This window comes from Acyrthosiphon pisum, chromosome A1 (assembly GCF_005508785.2).
Source record: "Acyrthosiphon pisum isolate AL4f chromosome A1, pea_aphid_22Mar2018_4r6ur, whole genome shotgun sequence".
NCBI lineage: Eukaryota > Metazoa > Arthropoda > Insecta > Hemiptera > Aphididae > Acyrthosiphon > Acyrthosiphon pisum.
In genome coordinates, this window is record NC_042494.1 from 54138051 (window position 1) to 54159332 (window position 21282).

At 28.3% G+C, this 21282-nt stretch overlaps 1 protein-coding gene across 1 annotated transcript in view; it reads right to left on the reverse strand.

Moving 5' to 3' along the window:
* LOC100163707 (semaphorin-1A) overlaps positions 1-21282 on the reverse strand; it is a 184347-nt gene that overhangs the window by 49553 nt on the left and 113512 nt on the right. Inside the window, exons 3-4 of the mRNA XM_008186929.3 lie at positions 11455-11551; positions 1613-1658 (exon numbers count right to left, since the gene is read on the reverse strand). Coding sequence (XP_008185151.1) covers positions 1613-1658; positions 11455-11551 — 143 coding nt within the window. The remainder of the gene's footprint in view (positions 1-1612; positions 1659-11454; positions 11552-21282) is intronic.

Here is a 21282-nt window from a genome sequence, read left to right on the forward strand (position 1 = left end):
GCTGAGGTAACTTTTATACTTAAGGTACTTTTATTGACATTAATAAAAAGCTAAAATGAGTAAAACGCATAACGCGCGCACTTTGCAGTGAAATAAAACAAAAAAAAATTATAAATTCACTAGACCTATAATATTATTTATAGGCAACTATATTATAATCGTATAATAATTTAAAATACGTTATCAAATAACCAATTATTAATGGCCGACGTTAAGCCGATGATTCATTAGTCGAATGTAGATATACCTATATAATAATACACCGATCGGCTTGAACTACAAAATACAGAATATGAGATATTTAGCGACTATAAACCACGATGTCAAATATTGAATAACGTACAAAGTATTTTAAACCATACATAATGTACATAAACCGGATATGTTGGGTTATTTGAATCGCTCTGTACAATGTTTTCAGTCCGTCGCGATCGATAATACGCCCCCTTCTCCTAGTTGTTAGCGTCTCAAGACGATGTTGCCAGTTGAGCATTTCCAAACGCACAAAAATCCGTATGCAACTACTTATTCGTTACCCGAGTTTTATTATTCTCATTTTTTTCATCGGCTAATACTACAATTCATTCCTTTTATATTATATGCCGTTACTTTTTGAACATTCGGATAGAATTTTATCTCACGACCATGGTCCAAAAACAATTAGCTTAAGTAAACATGTAAAATGAAACTTAAGAAAATCATGGATAATTTATTATTTAGTGTTATGATAAGTACCTATTGAATACTTACACGAATAATTCCGCAGAACGCATGATATATAATCAAGTATCTAAATATATAGGTTATATTTTATTGCGATGATTAAAAACTACAATAATGTTATAAATTTAAAATTAAATTGTATACGATTAAACTTGATTATGAATACAAAAATAGATATTATTATAACAATAATCCAACTTGTTCAAAACTTTTAAAACTCAAAATAGTCAATTAAATGTTTTAAAATAAAATGTGTTCTCAATATAAAAATAATGGAACACATTGAAATTTAAAATTATTCGTCACAGTCACTATTATGTGAATGTATGGTTTTATATTATTTTGTTTAGAGCGTAATATATTTACGATTTTATTTAGTTATATAACTATTATAACACAACGGCCGTATATAATGTAAAGTCACAAAAACATCCTTGTTTTAACCCACCTATACCGGTGCAATGCATTACAAAACCAAAGAACTGGTCGTATAGGTTTAATGACAATATACCACACCTCATCCTTGTACACGGTGTCAACGGCATATTATAATCTATGGGGTTCTTTTTTTTTTTTTTTTTTTAATGTCTTTAATACCGGTCTAACCATTAACTTTGAAATGATGATGGCTATTGTTGATGGTTGTATGATATAGAAACTGTATAAAAATATGTTTAATGATTTGATTCATCAACGGCGGTGTATAAGCGACACGCAAACGAGATATTTTATAATGCTCACGCGATTTATACATTTGCAGACACAATCGGTATAGAATATATGCAATGTTTAATTAAAATCAGATGATGAAATACAACCTTTGAAAGCTTAATACAAGCATATCGTATTTTGTTTACAAATTTATTATTGTAGTAAAAAAAAAACTCACTTGATTTTCTGACAGATCAGCTAAACTTATGTTATATACCGCGTTCCTGTAAAAAAAAAAAAAACAATTAAAATATATAGGTAAAACGTATTATTTTTTCCAATTTACTAATTAATTTAAAGTTAGACTCTATATACAACATTATAATTGTATATTATGTTACACCAATAACTTTGAAAATTCATATTATAATTCCATTATTATAAATAAATTCTCTTTGCACGTCACGCCGAACCTACGTTATCAGTTTTACAACAATATACGTATAAACAATTCATTATTACTCTTTTAATATAAGCACTATATAATAAAAATTGGTTATGAACAAATTTACTACCATTCCATTATAAAAATGATTACATTTTTTGTAATTCTCAATACTTTTTTTTAAAAATAAAATTATTCTCATTTGTATTTAACAAGTAACAACAAGCGAATTTAAAACTAAATTAGGATTGAATGACTAAATTTTATTGTACTCGTAAATTCTGGATAATGGATAGTAACTATCTTTAAAAACATTATATGCTAGTATTTTGGCTGAACCGAAAATGTCATGTATTATCGTTTAACTGGAACTGGACACTAATAAAGTCTAAAACTACCCTAAACTTTGTATCTGAAAATAAAACTATTTTAAATAGTTCAACTAACCTAATTATTTACTTGAGCTAGGTGTATATAATAAATAAATAGTTCAGCACACTTCTTAGTTTTTTCCAAGAATACATTTCATAAATTATGTATTTGAAGACATTTGATGGAATTTACAGATGTTTAGAGCAAATTTATATAAAAGTAAAAAAATTAAAATATGTTAAATTGCTCCCAGAATTATATATATAGGTACACTATCGACTTTTAAATTTCAATATGACGTGTTTAAATCATGTATTTATTTGATATGTCAAAAAACAATTCAACTGCAATATATAGGATTAATGAAAGGTTTAGACATGATGAATCAGCTGGTTTCGTTTAATACACTCAATATTATCACTATAAAAACAATATTCGGCCAGAAGGTTTTTTTTCCCCGTGAGATCCAATTATCGGAAGCCGATCCAGCAAAGGTCTAGCGTATGTTGTATGGACGATGTAGGGTATAAGCAAAATTGGCTACAAGTTTGGTGGCAAGGGATTTTCTTCGCTTGGGGACCTCCCAACGCTCGTAAGATTGTTATTTTCACTTTTTCAATCGAACACCCCTTCTATTGACCAAACTCCAAAGCAAATAAAACAATATATATAACATATTATATCCAATACATAAATACACACACACACGAATACTCTATATACTATACACAAGGTAATAATTATGAGCAAAAGTCACCCAAACCCCATGGGGTCAGGGCGACACGGTAACTTTTTGGGGAGACGTTATTGATTAGGTATATACAGGATGGACCCAGATGTATTCTGCCGTTATAGCTATATGTAATCTGGTCAAAAACCTCACTGTTCACCCTGTAATATATGTTGTATTCTTTTGCGTATCATAAGTCTATGAAATTTTCTTAATATTATAAAGTAACAAGAAAAGTCAGAAACCGCCGAATCGATATGACAGAAAAGCTGATTGAATTTGATGGTAAAAACTGAGAAAAATTGTTTAATGCCATTGGAGATTATTATTGGATAGATTTTTCAGTATATAATATATATATACGCCAAAAAGCATTAAATTTATTATGTGGCTACAGTATTTAATACTTACAATACCAACATAACGCTTGCAGATTCTACAATTTTCAAAACAACACATTAAGCACGTTTAAAACAATAACTTAATTGTTAATGAATTTGTAGACTTTAATAAATAAATACGATTAAACAAGATGTCGATTTTTGCAAATTGTCATCAAACACGTCTTATAAAGAATAAACAATTTTCAAATAAAACGAATAGACTAAAGTCAACACACTGCAGTGTTATTTTTTTAACAGTAAGCACTCACAATCTCAAAAATAAAACTAACATTATTAAAAAAAAAAAAAAATAGTTTTTTATGAATCAGAATTATCAGAATAAATGCCTGATCCGTTATCTATCAAAAAAAGTATAATACCTACAAATAAATGATGATTATAAAATAGTATAACATATAATTGTTTTAAACAATTTTGTTTTGTAATGTACCAATTCAAAATATGTAACAAAATATTTTCAAAACTATTAATACTTTTAGATATTATGACTGTATAAAAGTATAGTACAGTATAGTCTATACTGATATAAAAAAAAACTCATAGTTTAGTGGTGAACAGAAATAACATAAAGCATATTCTATAATATTAAATTGCAGAAAAATCATATGAATACTATATAATATCTTACATATTATAAACACATAGCAAATCTTAAAGATCTTCTACTACATTTAATTGCATTAAACTTTAATATGTACTTATTAGCAAAGGAATATCAACAAAAACGGTTCTATAATACATAAGAATAAGTTTGCGTAGATTATAACTAAGTAAAAAACAAACCAAAAGCTTTAAAGTTTATACAAAAACGATTAAACACATACATTATCAACAAATGTTTGGTGCTAATATCATTTTAATAATCGTTTCAGCTGCAGACAAAAATAAGCATATTTTTTATATTTATAGTTCTTAGAATATTAAACACACATACACATATATATTATTATAACATTATCATAAACATTCAATTGAAATTTAAAATTAACAAGATATTATTAAATTATACACATTACACACTGAACTTGGTGTTTGTAAGTATCAAAAAAATCTTGTAGTGTGTGTTCATACTTGAATATATTAATAAATAATGTAAAGTATTTATGAATCAACGTATTAATATGCATTAAATTATATTATTCGATTAAACAGCCAAAGTATCTAATACTAATGACCAAACATATCAGCGAGATCAAAATTGTATATTATTAAAATATTTAGAATATACATATTACACTATACACTTCACGTCTTAATTATTACATAATAAACCAAACGATTATACAAAACGATAAATTTATCATGCGAATCAATAAACATATGCATACACTGCACACACATAATATTAAACTATTTTGCATTTGTTTGTGCGTAGAATTGTTCTATTAGGAATGGTTCAAAAGCTCCTGTAATACACCTAGACAATTTACGTCAGGAAGAAAATTCAATGTCGTTGAAGTACTGATGGCACTCTTCAGAGATAACAGCCTACCCTACAATCCATCCCTTCATATTCGAGTGGCTTTGGTTATTACCTGACCGAAATTTTCAAAAGGGAAAATGCCTCACAAACGACATTTTCTGTTTTCAACGAATGATTATGTGCCGTTCATTTGTCGCTCTAACGAGGCGTGCTTTTGTTCAAACGTCCATTCTTCTGTCCTTTGCCAATACCAAAAAGCAACACATATAGGTAATGGTCTCAGGGTTCATTTGTTTTCACCTAACGATACGCGATACCCTCCCCTTAATCGATTACTTTTTTTCAAAATGGAATATAACATGTTTGATCCTTTGGGAAAATAATTTTAAAATCTACTTTTAATGCATATTAAGTTTGTAACATTGGGGAATACAGATAATATTGGTATGTTTTTTTTAAATTTTATTTTATTATTCAAAAAACACTATTCCTGAGAAAAAAGTGTAAGAACTAAAAAACTTTGAATGAAACTTTATCGATTGGCAATAAATACAATAGAGAAACAAAATTTTGATTTTTTAATTTTCTGAATTATAAAGAATGGAAAAGTAGGGTAACTGCATTACACCTCGATAACATGGATAACAATTTAAAACAAAAAAAAAACTGGGAAATAGTTATGCAGTATAGCAGGTGTCAAGTTTACCTCATCGCATTGATTAGGTTACTCTAATGAATGTATTAAATTTGAATTCAATGATAAATCATTCTATACGATGAAAAACGACTATTTGAGCAGAGATGGTCGTCATCCTATATTACTAGGTAAGTAAATTGTATAATATATTTATATTACCAATAAACTAATTTATTTTAATATCAATAGTATAGTAAGTTAGATTAATTTATGCCCAAAACATTGAATTTTAAAATGTCATTATGTGTAAACAATTTAATAATATACACTGAAAGATTCAAGAATCCAAAAACAATATTTATATATTACAATAAAATAACTAAAATCTTATTTTGTCAAATATTTAATTGTAAAATTTAAAAAAAAAATTTATATGTGTTTATATTTTATTTATGTTACAGTATAAGCCACTTAAGAGGAACCTTTTATTAAATTTACAACCTTTAGCTATAAAAATTGAACTTTTTATACATTTTTAGGAATAAACTAATTTGCAAATGTTCGTGACATTGACGAATTTGTGTAAAATTAAACTTAAAGTGCTTATAAAAAAATATTGTGCCTATGTTCTTCAAAATTTTTAAATAGCAATTAAAATAACTTATGAAGAACATTGAATTAAATTATAAATAGCTTCTTGTTGTCGAAATATTAAGAAAATTATACCAGGTGTAGGAAAGGATAATATTATAAACAATTTCTTTCAACTACGTATTCACAAAATTAAACGATATAACATAGCTCAATAAATCACTTTGTGTCATTACAGGAAGAATGTTAAGAAACACATTTCAATATACAACCCAATTAAACTTCTGTAGAATTATTAAGATTATATGAGTAGATTACTTGATTATTGAGAACTTGAAAGTCGTTTTTAAGAACTGGCAAACTTTCAAAATATTGTTTTTAAGATTATGGTTTATGCCTTAATAACTAATTTTAATTTTAAGCATTTAAACTTGAGAAAGGAGAAATTTGGATTGATGGATATATAATATAATATAATATAATACGCGGAGATAAAATAACTTCTGTTGCAGAAGTTCTGCAATGTACCACCCCGTCTATTTAAAATGAATACTCTAAAAGTTCATTGTCAATATTTAATTATAAAACATCATAATTTATATGAAAATAAGAAGGAAACTAAAATAAAATATTCAGATTGGCATATTATCGGAACTTTTTACTTCAGTCAAAAATAACAAAATATCAGGATAAAAATATAAGACCAAATAATATACATTAGATACCTAACAAAAATAAAATATCTGCCTATAATTAAACACTATTATTTAAACTTGCATTCGATGTAAGCTATAATTGTGATATGATGTATTAAAATACGAATAGTAAAAAATCATCAAGGCACATAACGAAGGTTCTAACCATGATGGCCCAAAATTTCATATCGAAGAATATAATGTGCGAATTCAGCTGGTAGCTAAAAAAAAATATACTAAAAAATCTATGACGAGTTGTTTGGACAATTTTATATTGTATACCTGAAAGAGCATTGTAATAAAATTGTGTTTATGTATAATATAATTAAGCTAATATATATATATAAAGACATCATATTTAATATCTTTTAGGAGTTAAAGTTTAATTAATATAATTATACTTTTCTCCGTAGGTAACTAAATAGTAATTTATTCTTATAAAATATATGTGCATTATAATAATTGAATAACGTTTTAAACTATAGTTAATGCAATAACCAACGGACAAAATAATACTAAAGAACAAAAAGTCAAACGAAACAGAAAACACTAAATAAAACAAATTAAGATTTTTTTTCAGGAAGGAATGGACAAAAAAATTGAGCTAAATTCAAACAACAAATAATAATGGTTTTAAATGGAAAAAAAAAATAAAAACATCCGACTAGCAATATAATACAAAAACAAAAAAAAAAAATGGAATGAAAACAGTAAGATAAAAACTTAGTAAAAACTTAGAAGTTATTAAAATCAATATCAAACCAAATCAAAATGGAATATAAATATGTTATTACATCGATAGACAGACAAGAGTGCAAAGATAAATTAAATATTCAAGTTGATTATCTGAAAACATTATCCGTACAGTAATTTATGCCGACTGTACACAATATCTGTGTGTTAATCCATACTTAAAAAATAAAACTACTTCTAAGATATTATAAAATATATAACTCATTTTTTTTTTATATAACTATTTCTTTGAATTGTCTTTCGCCTCTGTCTCCCTCTCACGCTGGAATTATATTTTCGGCGGTTCGAGGGCTTTTTTGCACGAACTATTGTATTTAATCTTTTGATCTAGACTTTTCAAAATGCATTAAAAGCTCCCTTTTCGGGTGTGACGTGCCCATATGGATAGGCAATTAGCGACGCCGTCCACGGGGCATTCTACGGACAGTTAATGGTCGCCACAGATATTGAGAGTTATACGAGACAAGGGGCATGAAAAGGGAATGGCAATTACTGAAGAAATTGATCTCCACTGTGCGTCCGTTGCCCACGGCGAGTACGTGTTCTGGATTCCGAAATTTTCGGACATGTATCATATAATATACGAACGGCCAATTCTGTAGATTGCATGGGATTTCGATGATCCCACATTGACGACGAAAGCGAGGCCATAATAATAACACGAAACATATTGTATAAGCCGAGATCGGGAATCGACCAAAACACGTTGTCACATTTAACGCAGATATAGTGACGGCGATTATTTGCCAGGATTATTTGGGTACGATGTGAATTCTAAACGTTATCCACGGGGTTTTGGAAAGAGGCGTACGGCCATTAGGGGGAAAAGTTTTTTAGGTGAGATTTCATGAATAATTCTGATCGTACAAACGCGTCCATAGCAATCATTCTAGTATAGATACCTTTCATCGAATCTCCGCGAATGACGAAATCAAAAATAATATAAAACTGCTTTGCATTAAAATTTAAAAGAAAACTACCACTAAAATTTTAATGGTGTGAAGTAAAGATGAATTACAACAATTAGTCAAAAATAATTTAAATGAACATCAAATTCACATTAACGCTTAATACAGAAACAGAATAACAATACGAAGAACTTTTTGTCGATATGTTTTATTGCTGATATCAATCTTCTAACAAAAAATAGTCATATTTTATTCTAAATAATGGTTTTATAATAACATTATATTGTAATATAACTAGTTTTTGTGATTTTATATTACATTATATTGAAAAAAGCTCAATAGTATTTCAAGTTGAAAATTATTTAGCACATAAAATATAACAAAATTTTAATTAAAAATGATGAATAAAGTGAAATTCTGCATGTAAAATAATGAATATTAATTCATTAAAAACTATTATGGAACAGGAGGTTAAATTAAAAAGAGATACAATAAATAATTGTATATGTAATCATATTTTAATAAAAGACATACAGTTGTACAAATTCAATGGAAATATTTTTAAATGTAGTGGACAATACGGTTTGGACAACTGCAAATTATTATCGATCGAGAATGCAAAATACTAAAAAAATAAAATTAGTACATTATTTTACAATATTTATATAAATATAATAAATAAAAGGACTTCAGAAAATAAACTATTTTAAAAATATAATTTCAATTTAACACTAAATTCTTTCATGAGGACATAATCACAAAAATGTTATAAAATATATTGGACAATATGGATGATGTAACAGTAAATTATTAATGAACAAGAATGCCAAATACTAAGAAATGTAAAAAAACTACATGATTATTCTTTATATAATTATATATTTATATATAATGAACATAAAGCCCTCAGAAAACAACCTATTTTAGGAATATAATTTTATTTTAACAGTAAATTCTTATAGGGATCATTATCTAAAAAAGAAATAAAAAAGTAAATCACCTTACAGTACTGACTCTGTGTATATATTAATAAAAATGTCTTAAAAATATTTTTTGCTCTATCGAACCATGTGTATTAATTCCTTAAATATAAAAAAAGAATCTAACAAAATGCACCTTAGTAGAGCAAGTACAGTTGGTATTAATTTTCGTAAATACATAATAGAACAAATATTAATAGAGATAAATAAATACAATCTAACTTAACAATATTCAGTAAATAAATTAAAATTTAATTTCATATAAAATGCATTATATTATGTGTACAGTAAACTTCTAAAAAATTTGTTTGAAGTAACTTAATTTTAATAGAAATAAAAAGAACCCTATTTTAATTTTACGAAAAAAAAGAATAAGGCCAAACAAATATTAAAACGATTAATTATATTAATAAGATATTTTAATATAATTTAAGTTTTTATGTGACTTGGAAACAAATATAAAGTCTGTAGAATAAACTCTAAATATATTTGAATTGTTTTAAAGATCACTTAATAATTTTCATAAAATTACTATCAATTAATATGAATTTATATAAATGTATCTGTATACTATTAGCTTTCATTATTGGCTCTTATTTTGTAACCAAAAGTAACACTATTCAAAGTTAAAATTATATTCAATCTTTCAAATTACCTATGTTTTTAAAAACATTTTCAAATTTAAATTTATCTGAACATTTTTAAAAATGTTTCATGCTAAAACCAAATTGGGTACTGTAATTTTCATATTTATCTAGATAAGTATTTACATGTTGTATGTTATTATAAACTATTATAAGTAACTTTCAATAAGTACTATGCCCATACTTAATATCGTAAAAACAGATAACAAAAACAAAACAAAATATATAATATTAAACATTCAAAAAATAGAATAATACTATCTATAAAGTAATTTTAGTATTTTTGGAATTGGTTAAAAATGAATCTAAAATTTGTTATTAATTTATTATAATTAACCAAATTTGTTTTATAAAAATTAAAGTTTGATTGCGTAGGTATGTACTGTAATCCAAAAATATACACGGATCTATTAATGAATATGTCAACAGTCATTGAATGATTACATAATTCTCATTCAATGATTCAATTAAATCTCAACGCTATACAAAAGCTACGAATTTATTACTAAAATGTACGTTTATTTTATTTCATTATTTAAAGTATAAAAATAATCAGTACTGATACTAAATATGAATCATATTCAAAACGCTATTCAGTACAAGATATTATATGGATGTTTTCATTGCAAAAACATGAAAGTTGAAATAAATTGGAGAGGGATGCTTTCACTTTTTACTTTACTCTAATGAAGAGTCTTTTCGAAGGTTTTTAAATATAGGGGGGAGCGTGTACATACCAAAAGAAACGATGAATAAACCTCACGTAAATATAGTATATTACATATACTTATAATAAATATGTATGCATTTTGAACACGAATGTACACCTTTCCTTTTTTTTAAAGAAGTAAAAATTCTTATCGCTAAATAACATTTGAATACCTACCGACAATATTTTGTGACGAGGAAGAAAAACGCACTTTCGTGTACCTCTATTATGTGTAGAAATATGTTATGTAGGTAATAATAACTTAAAATAATATAATACTATGGATGGTATAAATCATTGTTATATTTCTATACGAACTTAGTACGTTTATTTTATTTTTTTATCGTAATACCAAACAAAATATATTTAGAAGTTACAATAACTAGACTTCATTTCGAGAATAATATATTTTGAATTTCAGCTACACAAATATTTAGTTTTACAATTATGAACAATAACTACTCATAAGAATGCAACATTTGAAATATTTTAGTTCTAAACCTATTTTGTTAAATTAAGACAAGTTCATAAATTATTTTTTGGCATCTCATATGAAATTCGTATTTCAATTATTTCATAATTATTCAACACTATAATAATTATGTCAGTCATTTCAAATGCATCAACATACGAAATAAATATTAATTACGATAAATATACTATAAACGTCAACAGATTGTAATAATCTGAGTATCAGATGTCATAGTTCAAAATGTCATAATGAATAACTTAAAATGTTATATTGACTATATTAATATAATTTATCCTATTTAAACCAAAAATCTTTACCTGGCTCCGATCAAAATGTTGTTGCCATCCCTGAGCAAAGTTTTAAAGTAATCCGTGTGTGTGTTGTTACCAGAAAATATCCTACTATGTTCGGACACTGAAATCATAAAAAAAATAAATTGTATTAGAGATTTAAAAAAAAAATACATAAACACAATTTACAATAACAATAATAACTAAACCCATTTTGTTGAAATTGAAAACATATTTTTAAACTGTATTTCATTATAGGCTCTCTCAAGCGATTTGTTTCTAAACGTCGCATACACAATGTATATTTATATGTCATATACACACGTTAACTTCAATAATGTGTCTCGTATTTTATAAATAAAAGTATATAAATATAGTATTAGAGTGTATATATACTGATTTGATGCGATATTGGAATGCGCTTTAGTTATTCGTTTAACACGAGGGAGATAAAAAAAAACGTAATACGTGCACGTACATAATATAGTAAACCGTGGTTTTTTCAGATGATTGTTGGGATTTTCGATTTCTCATTTACTCCTTTACGTCATGCACCATTGAAACGTTAATCCAAAATTGAGATTTTTACTGCAGTCATAGCGATAGCTTTTATAGTGACAGTATTATTATGACCCGGAGCAAAACCCACGTCAGACAATCGTCACCCCGCCGCCGACCGTACACGCTACGGTGACTTTAAAATCGTATCTCGAAATAACAATGGCCACGACGATTTCGTGCGTTTGGTGTTTTAAATAATAATAATAATACGAATAATACATAAAATAAAAATCCAAATTAAACACGAAATTATACAGTCTGTCACATGAGCATGTACCGATACACAGGCTCCGCCCCGCGACGAATAGCGGTGAGGCACATCTACGCCTTGAAATCGGGTTACGATGCACGCAAAGCCAAAAATAATATTATACATTCTTATTTGAAGTATACGTCGTCACGTCTCTACACCACCACCAATAACAACAACAAAGCCACCATCAATACCATGAACAACATTTTCATTGTCATCGAGATGCTTTACCTCTATAATACTGTTATATCTTTCGATTCTTAATATTATGTTCACCCAGAAACCCGTCACAATTACCATGTTTCCATATATTGAAAATCATTATACAATTATTATACGTAAACGACAACTTCAACTTTAGAGAGCTGCAGGCTGATGGTATTATATATAGGTAAAATTTATAAAATGTCACGATAATGGCAAGTTTTATATTTTAATATATTTAAAAGGTATACACCTACATCACAACAATAATTATTTTTCATTTTTGTTTTACGTATTTACTCTGTTACAACAATGTAAATAAGAAACAAAACTTGGCGGTTGAAAAAAATACCTTTTCACGATTTTAACTTTCATAAGCAGAGAAAACGAAATTTTAGATTCATGATACTGCGTCTACATGCACTGTATAGGTAGTATCAAAACATCAACTTTATTTATATATTTAAAATACGAATACGCATTACGCCATCGTATCACTAGCACAGCACCTCTATTCGGATGTTTAAAAGTACTGACTTACGACAGCTAATAATAATAATATATTTTTATATTAAAATATCCACGCGTTATAACATTGAAACGTGTAGCGAAATTGCATAACCAAAGCGCCGTGTTCACAGTTCGTCGAAAAATATACCACCGACAACCAGAGGAGACGATATTATTATTATTATTGTAATAGTTATAATTGTCATCGTGGTGGGTTCGACGCGAGTAGGCATGTTCAGGCTCATTTTGGCACAGTACGGATGTACCAAGAAAGGGAGAAAAAGAAGATTCGTTTTGACAGATGCCAGAAAAACGAAAAATGAATGGAATAACATAATATTGTATACTGACGATGACTCGACAACTATCACCGTTTCGTAAAAGTTTCCGTTCGTTATAAAACATATTATATAAAAATTGCAATTTGCAATTTTCCTATGGCGACAGTTGCAAAAAAAATGCATTTTATGATTTCAGTGTTGACACAATATAAACGCATCAGGATTTAAGTAATGATATTAAATAAAAAATAATTCAATTTTAGAATTAAAGTGTAATTTTTTAAAAAGTCCGTACAAACATATTTAAACCATATTATGATCCGCTCTAAATATACTTTTAATATTGTTTTCTTGTCCAATTCATTTCAAACAAACTTTTTTCGGCTGACTGTGTAGTGTTCAAAATTATTTAATAAAATACTTTTAATTACAATTTTTTAATTTGTTTGAATAAACCTATAAATAGCTGTTTTTCGTTCGAGTAAATAACAGGAATATTTAAAAACAAACATATTATAATAATATAGTTATACAAAATAGATATTTTATTTAAAAAAAATAAAAATAAATTACACGTTATACAAAATTATTTTAGTATATTTTTAACATTTCTAAAGTTATTAACATTAAACTGAACTACGGAATAATCAACATTACAATAAAACTATTGAGTGTTAAATACATAGTTTACACATAATGTGTATTTTAAATCAGTAAGTATATATTATTATTACAATACAGTGTTTCGTATATTTTATTTTGTTTTAGGTTTGTAAAATTTAACGAGTAACATTATTTTTACAAATTGCATTTTGTCAAACATCTTAACCACACATGAAAATCATGGACAAAGCTGGGGTCTTGGATTATTCATGCGTAGAGTGAGACGATTTTCGACACCCATTCGATTGTCCTCTATTCGTTTCAAAGTTTTCCAACCGAAAAAAAAAAAGGAAAAATCGGAGTCATTTCTTTTTCTTTTCTTTTTTCACAACTTGTATATCCGGTGACGATTTTTTGTCCACTATAAACCTTTTTATAGCGTATAGATTTTGTCGGTGTTCAATCCATCTAAGTTCTAAGTCTGCCAAGTTGTCTCATAAATATTGCAACTTCTCTGCCAGCCATAGTACCCGATAACAGCAGTATAGTATAGTATAGTTACGTAGAATGTGCAATAGTTAATTGGCGATATAAGACGTAATGGCAATATGTTTTAATATCAAAATCTTCTTTAGATTACTATAAACATTTATTTCATTTCATTTTATCAGCCAATACGGAGTATCTGGTTTATGGTGTTGTATTCCAAGTGTAGATTATACAATTATGTTTTTTTTTAGTGGTCCACATTTAGGTTAAACTAGTGTTCTGAAAGTCCCAAGTATCAAATGAAAATGTTATTTAGTTGATACTTTTGAAGAGAAACATTAAGAATTAGGGATATTCGGCGTTATAGTATTCTCTTAAACGTAAGAAAAAACATATGGTAAAAATACGATGGAACTAAAATAGAACATCTTTAACCTAACTTCACTCATAATTATTTTAAAATATAATTACATTATAAAATATATAACTACTTATAGGTATAATATCACTATTTATTATGTAACTCCTATATTATTCTCAGATGATAAATGGAAAAAATAAATATCTAGGTAATATTATGTAACTTGTCCGGATTTTATTTCATTTATTTTTTAAGATGACTCAGATAGCAAACAGTATTCACGGTATGAATAACAAATAATAGATACAGAAATTAAATAAACACAATAGTAAGCAAAAACAATAAATAGAATCTAATAAACACGGGAAAAGAAGGTAAAATAATATTATCTGATTAATTATAATACATTTTATGAACTATCAAGGTACGACACCTCTTGCAAAAAATTACTCAAGTACTAATATTTGAATATATTTTTGATAAATTATCATGTCGAATGAGTTACAATTCCAGCTTACACAACAAGTTTTAATTTATTTTCTCCAGTGAGGTATAAGGAAGATCTTCATCATTATTTTTTACTGCTATAATTCTATCAACAGTATCGTAATAATACTATATTATATAATCATAAATTCTTATAGTTTCTAATAGAAAAAACATTTTAAAAAAAATAATATTTTTGACATCTTGTTGGATTCTTGTATTAGTTAGCAATAAGGTATATATTATAAAAGAAAAAATTGCATAGAAAACGATAAAAATAAAATATACAATTTCTATGCTAGGTATATGCTATATATTAAACAATACTGAGTTATTGTTATCCTCATGTGAATCCTCGCTAGATGCTCCGCTATATATACTTTGATCGATTTCGAATTATTCCGGTTTAAAAATCTTTGTAGAAAACATTCCGATTTGTCTAGATTTATTTTTATGTAACGACAAAAGTACGTAGTACACGACGAATAGATGATGATGATGATGATGATGATGATGATGATGATGATTATAATTTACCGAAACGCTACACAACATTTACCGTCCCGGGATGAAGTACAATGGCGTTTCTATCGCTTCTATCGTGGTAAAGTAACCATGCTTAGTGAAACTTTCGAGTTCAAAAACGAACACAAACGTTTATATCATGTACGACTCTTTATATCTGCGTACATACTATAAATATACGCGCGTAGTACTGTGTCCTTTGGCGAACGGCAACGATAAAACTTCCGTCCGGACGTCCGGAAAACGACATGCATCTGCCTCTTGGCAGATGCCGAATCATATATGGCGCGCGCTAGAGATATCCGTGCGCCGATGTGACGCAACCCCTAGGGTAGATTTTGATTAAATTCGACCAATGTATTTTGCTTCCCAGCGAGCAGCGCCATTCCCCGGCAATATGGCAACGTATAAAAAAAAAAAAAAAACGCTTCGAGAACGATACAAAGGGAAAGAAGTGCGCGCCGATTGTACGGATGCCAAGGAATAGAAATTCGAGAGCTAATACGTTTCGGATGTAAATGACTTGGCACTGGCGAGGCACTTATAAGAGCTCTCGTGAAATGGACAACGCCGACAGCGAGAAAAACATTACACACACGCGTGGGCGCGCGATCACTTATGACATTTGATCTGGTGGTGGAATAATAATATACCTATATTATGTAGGTAGGTATTAGTCGTTTTCATACGGCGGCGCAATTAGCGTACTACTATAAGTAAGTCTACCAGTAGGTCTAACAGCGCATAATTGATTTAGTCAGACGTTCTATACATTCTGAAAAAGATACGAAAATTGTAACTAATGGTGAGTTTTTTTTTTTTTAGGCCGTTAGAATTAAAGTAATTAATTTTATGTAAAAAGAAAAATCCTAACATCTAATAGTTTGCTTAATTAATCAAAAGAATAGAAAATGAAAAATAATAACTTGTATTCACGTCTTTGTTAAAAACCACAGAAAAAATATTTAAATTTCTTTAACTCGAAATATTCATTATCGCATTGCGGCGTATGATTTATATACACAATTATGATGATGTAACAAAATTTAACATACACTTAGTAGAGAAATATATTATAATGTATTATACGAATATTATCGGAATAAAAATACTATCTAATTGTACGTTTTACAAATAGATAACAATGCGATTAGTCCACCTCGGTTAAATATTATGAAGACAACTTTTGCAGCAGAATTTGTTCGAAATATATCTAATTATACCGTTCCTGCAATGATTACATTTTAGATGTTAACTAAACACGCACTACAATTCCATGCAATAACAAAATATGATGTTCTTTTTTAACATTTAGCTGGATCATTATCTAAACAATTTTAACTTTTATGTAATGAGAACGGTTACGTCGACTGTCCGTCATATAACTCGATTCACTTACCGGTAAATGTCATTATGACCTTGTACCTCACTCTATATGGACATCGAGGTTAGCGAAAACCGATTTGACATTCAACGGTATGCAAAATAACAAAATCCTATACTCGACTGCATCACAATGACGAATATCGTTTATTATGCTCAACAAAGTCTTCATTTGAGTTGTGGCTATTAATTTTTTTGTATATCTAAATACTCCTGTGGCGGCCATAACAATTCATTTATTCATTCATTCAATCATTCGAGTAACGATTCCGGCCATTTCGTTCACTCCCTTATCGAATTTAAAGCATTGTAACAGATCTCCGAACCGAGCACATCATTTGTTAAAGGTTTGAAAAAACAGATTTAGATATTACGCTGCGATGTGGTAACTAGGTCATTACTTTCAGGGGCATTAGTTATTTAAACAAGCATTTTGGCTGAACCGTGAATACCAACTATTCCTATATTATGTAGACAACTCCTCCACTACTTCCCGGCGCCTACACTAATGGAATTGGACCGGCAATTCAGAAACGTAATCATTGCACAATTTGTTTTTAAGAACTAACGCCGTACTGCATTAAATCACAATCCTATATAGTTGTGTATTTGTTATGCTGCAATATATCTAAACTTCAGCGTATCTTGATGTCGGTTAGACTCGTCGCTATATATATATATATTATACAGAGGGAATGCGTGTGAACAGCAATATTTTCAGTAAACCGAATACATTGTCGTCGAATTGTGTGGCTATACGGAAGTGGTAGCTACGTCCAAAATGACATTTATCCACTCCGACGTACACAATTCGTCTTGAATTCTGTCAATGCAGTATAAAATACAAGCTGACGTAGCCCACTGGTTGGATACCTTTCCATCCTTTACAACGGTCGTATAATCCAATATGGTCAACAAAAACACACTGCCTGTACCTCTCGTCCTCCCTGACGTTAGTCTAGTCCTTTTCGTGTCTATGTACTACACATCTTCATCCCAACCCACTCCACCAAACACTACGATAAAAAGTACAGAAAAAAAACGAAATATTAATCTATCCAATACACACAAACGGATAACAAAAACAATGATCTGTTTCAATTTGATTAAAATCATTACTTATCATGCCGGAGCACTACGCATATCTCAAGAATATGCTAAATTAATAAATTTGGCAGCAGAGGCCAAAAAGTATAGAGCGTTGGACCCCCGACACCAATCCCTTTGCAGCATCGTTAGCTTTATTCTTTATGGAAAACTTTTCCTGCCCATGTTTTGCAAAAGGCACATGGTTTTACGTAGATAATCTCGCAATTATTTCCGGATAACGTCACTATTTTAACGAAAATGAGAAATCCTGCTTAATATCCTCAAGTACACCAAGAATATTGACATGGTATATGCTGAGTAGGGGAAAATAAAAATGTGTGATATATTTTTTATTAACTTTTTCAATAAATTATCAGGATAGTATTTAGTCATCGTATTTTTTTCCACCTACTGGCTTAATGATGACTATTTATTCAAATTAAAATTGTACATTTATAATACATATATATATAGTTATATATACTAATTTATAAAATGTAATGTTATATTGGATGCAACTATTTCCTAGTAAACGCATAGGTACAATACATTTTTTGATTAATACAGCGGCTCTTGTCCTTTTTAATTAAAAAACAAAATTATTCAATATATATACACATTTTAAAACTAGGTTAATACAAGGGCGTAACCTCGATTGTTATGTGTATAATACAATAAATGAATTTAGTATTAAAAAAATACACAATAATACAGTTTTAAAACATATTTTTGAATGATAAACAAAAGTTTTAGACCATGGAATATTTTACGCATTTATACTCAATATATAGTTACCACCACAGTCTGTTTAAACGTATTGATCGACAATATTGTATATGTGTAAGAGCGAATTTCAGTCAGCAAGACTGCAATACACGGTAGAAATAAAGGAAAATCGGCGTGTAGAAGACATTTAAAAAGGGAAAAAACGCTGTCAACCCTCCAGAAGAGAAAGAGAGAGAGACAGAGAGAGAGAGAGAGAGTGTGTTAAGTACGAATAACTAACGTAAGAATGGAGTGATCGAAGCACATAGAATGTTAATATGATTGTATAAGTAACGCGAGGAACACTTTTCTCGGGGAATTCGAGTTTACGGAAATACAATCGTGTATTAAACATACAAATGTGTGAACAAAAACTCTATCGATTCGCAATTAGAAGAGTCTTCTTTGCATACGTAATTTACCAAATGAACTATGTAATAAAAAAAATAATAAAAACGTAAACTATAAAAAAAGGGAGAAAGAAACGTTTAAAATTAAAAAGTTCTTTTTATTGTGTATTGCCGATTCGTGATAGGAATCACTAATAACCATTTCGAATGAATGTTTAAATATTTTTTTGAATTTCTCTTCATACCACCATACTTTTATTTTAGGTATCATCAATTTATACGACTAGACAAAGTGTATACAGTGTTAATATTGACGATATAATATAGGAACTGAAAATATATAACGAAAATTAAAGTAGGTAAACATAATTTTAGTAAAGTGTACGATCTCGTACAACGAGGACATAAATTAGGTTTTATCAAAGATAAAATAATTATGTATATTATTAAACGAACCAAGAACTAAAAAAATCAATCTTTTAAAAGTAGTTATAGAATCTGTCAGGTTAGATTAAAACATAACATTATATATATTCGGCACTAAAACAATATCAACCATATTAAATGCTTAATAGAGGAAAAATATAAATTCATCACAGTAATCAAACCAAGGAGTGTTTAAGCACACTATTTCTCCCTTTAAATCAGGATTATAATATGTTTTTCTTGCACAGCATTGAAACCACAACGATACACTCTCTCAATACGTTATTCAGGGGATTAAAAATCCAAAAATAAGCCAATTTGATGGGTATCAATGCAGATGTATAGGATTAATCTATATACATACACACAGACTATAAGGGTGTAGTCTTTATATTATTTAGTCTTAAGTGACGTAACTAAATGTTTAAATACCCGTATCAAAAAAAATTAAGTGCGCTCCTACACCGCGGTTCCGTTCAATCCCACTAAGAACCGTAAAGAATTATCTGGTTATTTGCTGTGTTATTTTATCATAACCGTATGCGTGTGAGAAAATATTATAATATACATGTTCACATATTATAATTAAAACAAACAATTGTTTCATGTACCGTTCTCTAATATTAAACTTTGAAATACCTAAGTCTGATGAAAAATGTTCAGTTACTGGGGTTCATGCCATTATTTCAGTAATATTTACCGTGGGTGCACCATTATAACTGAAGCTATATACCAGGTGGTATTGTATCACTGTGGAGATTCTAATTTGCATGTACAAAATGCTTTTTTTTTTGGTTTATAATAAAAACTATCGGACATTCACACAATTCCATTGCGTACACTATTAGTTCGTTTATTAATCGCTGCTGTAATTTATTACAATCAACTCGAAATAAATTAAAACACTATACTATGCGGCTATAGCCCTGTAGGTATGTTATCATCTGATCGCAAGAGTCTCCTCGACTACACTGTAGTTTAATTAAAAAAATCCCGGAATGACATTAAAATTAACGTAACATTTTATGCTGCTTAAGTAGGTGATTGAGTAACTGCTAGGGGATAAGCCCACAATTTCAGTGATAAGACTATAACTATTCCGAGGCTCTCTTATTATTCACAACTTTGTCTTTGTTTTCTCTCTTGAACCACTCGCGTGTTATTACATAAGTAGTAATTAATAATCTAAAACGGAAGACAACGACATTTAACTACAATAATAATTATTGTTCCTCATTTCCCCAATGACGTATAATCATTAGCTATTTCTCAGTCAGTAAATAAGTTGCTATCACCCAAATTATGGTGAAATGAGGTCCAAACTACATATTCAAATATTAAATGTATTAATATTTTACAATTTATAAAATATAAATAAATGTAGGTTTACTTTTGGCAAATTAATAAATACGTTTATTTACGCTCGTTGAAAACGTATTTTTATATTTAAATTATTTTTTAGTTTTTAAAATATTATTAAACAAAAGGATTTGCCATGTCAGATAATCTGTAAAGAGGTGTAAAAAATAAGTTAAATCAATAGGTACAATAATTGTAAAATTAAATATA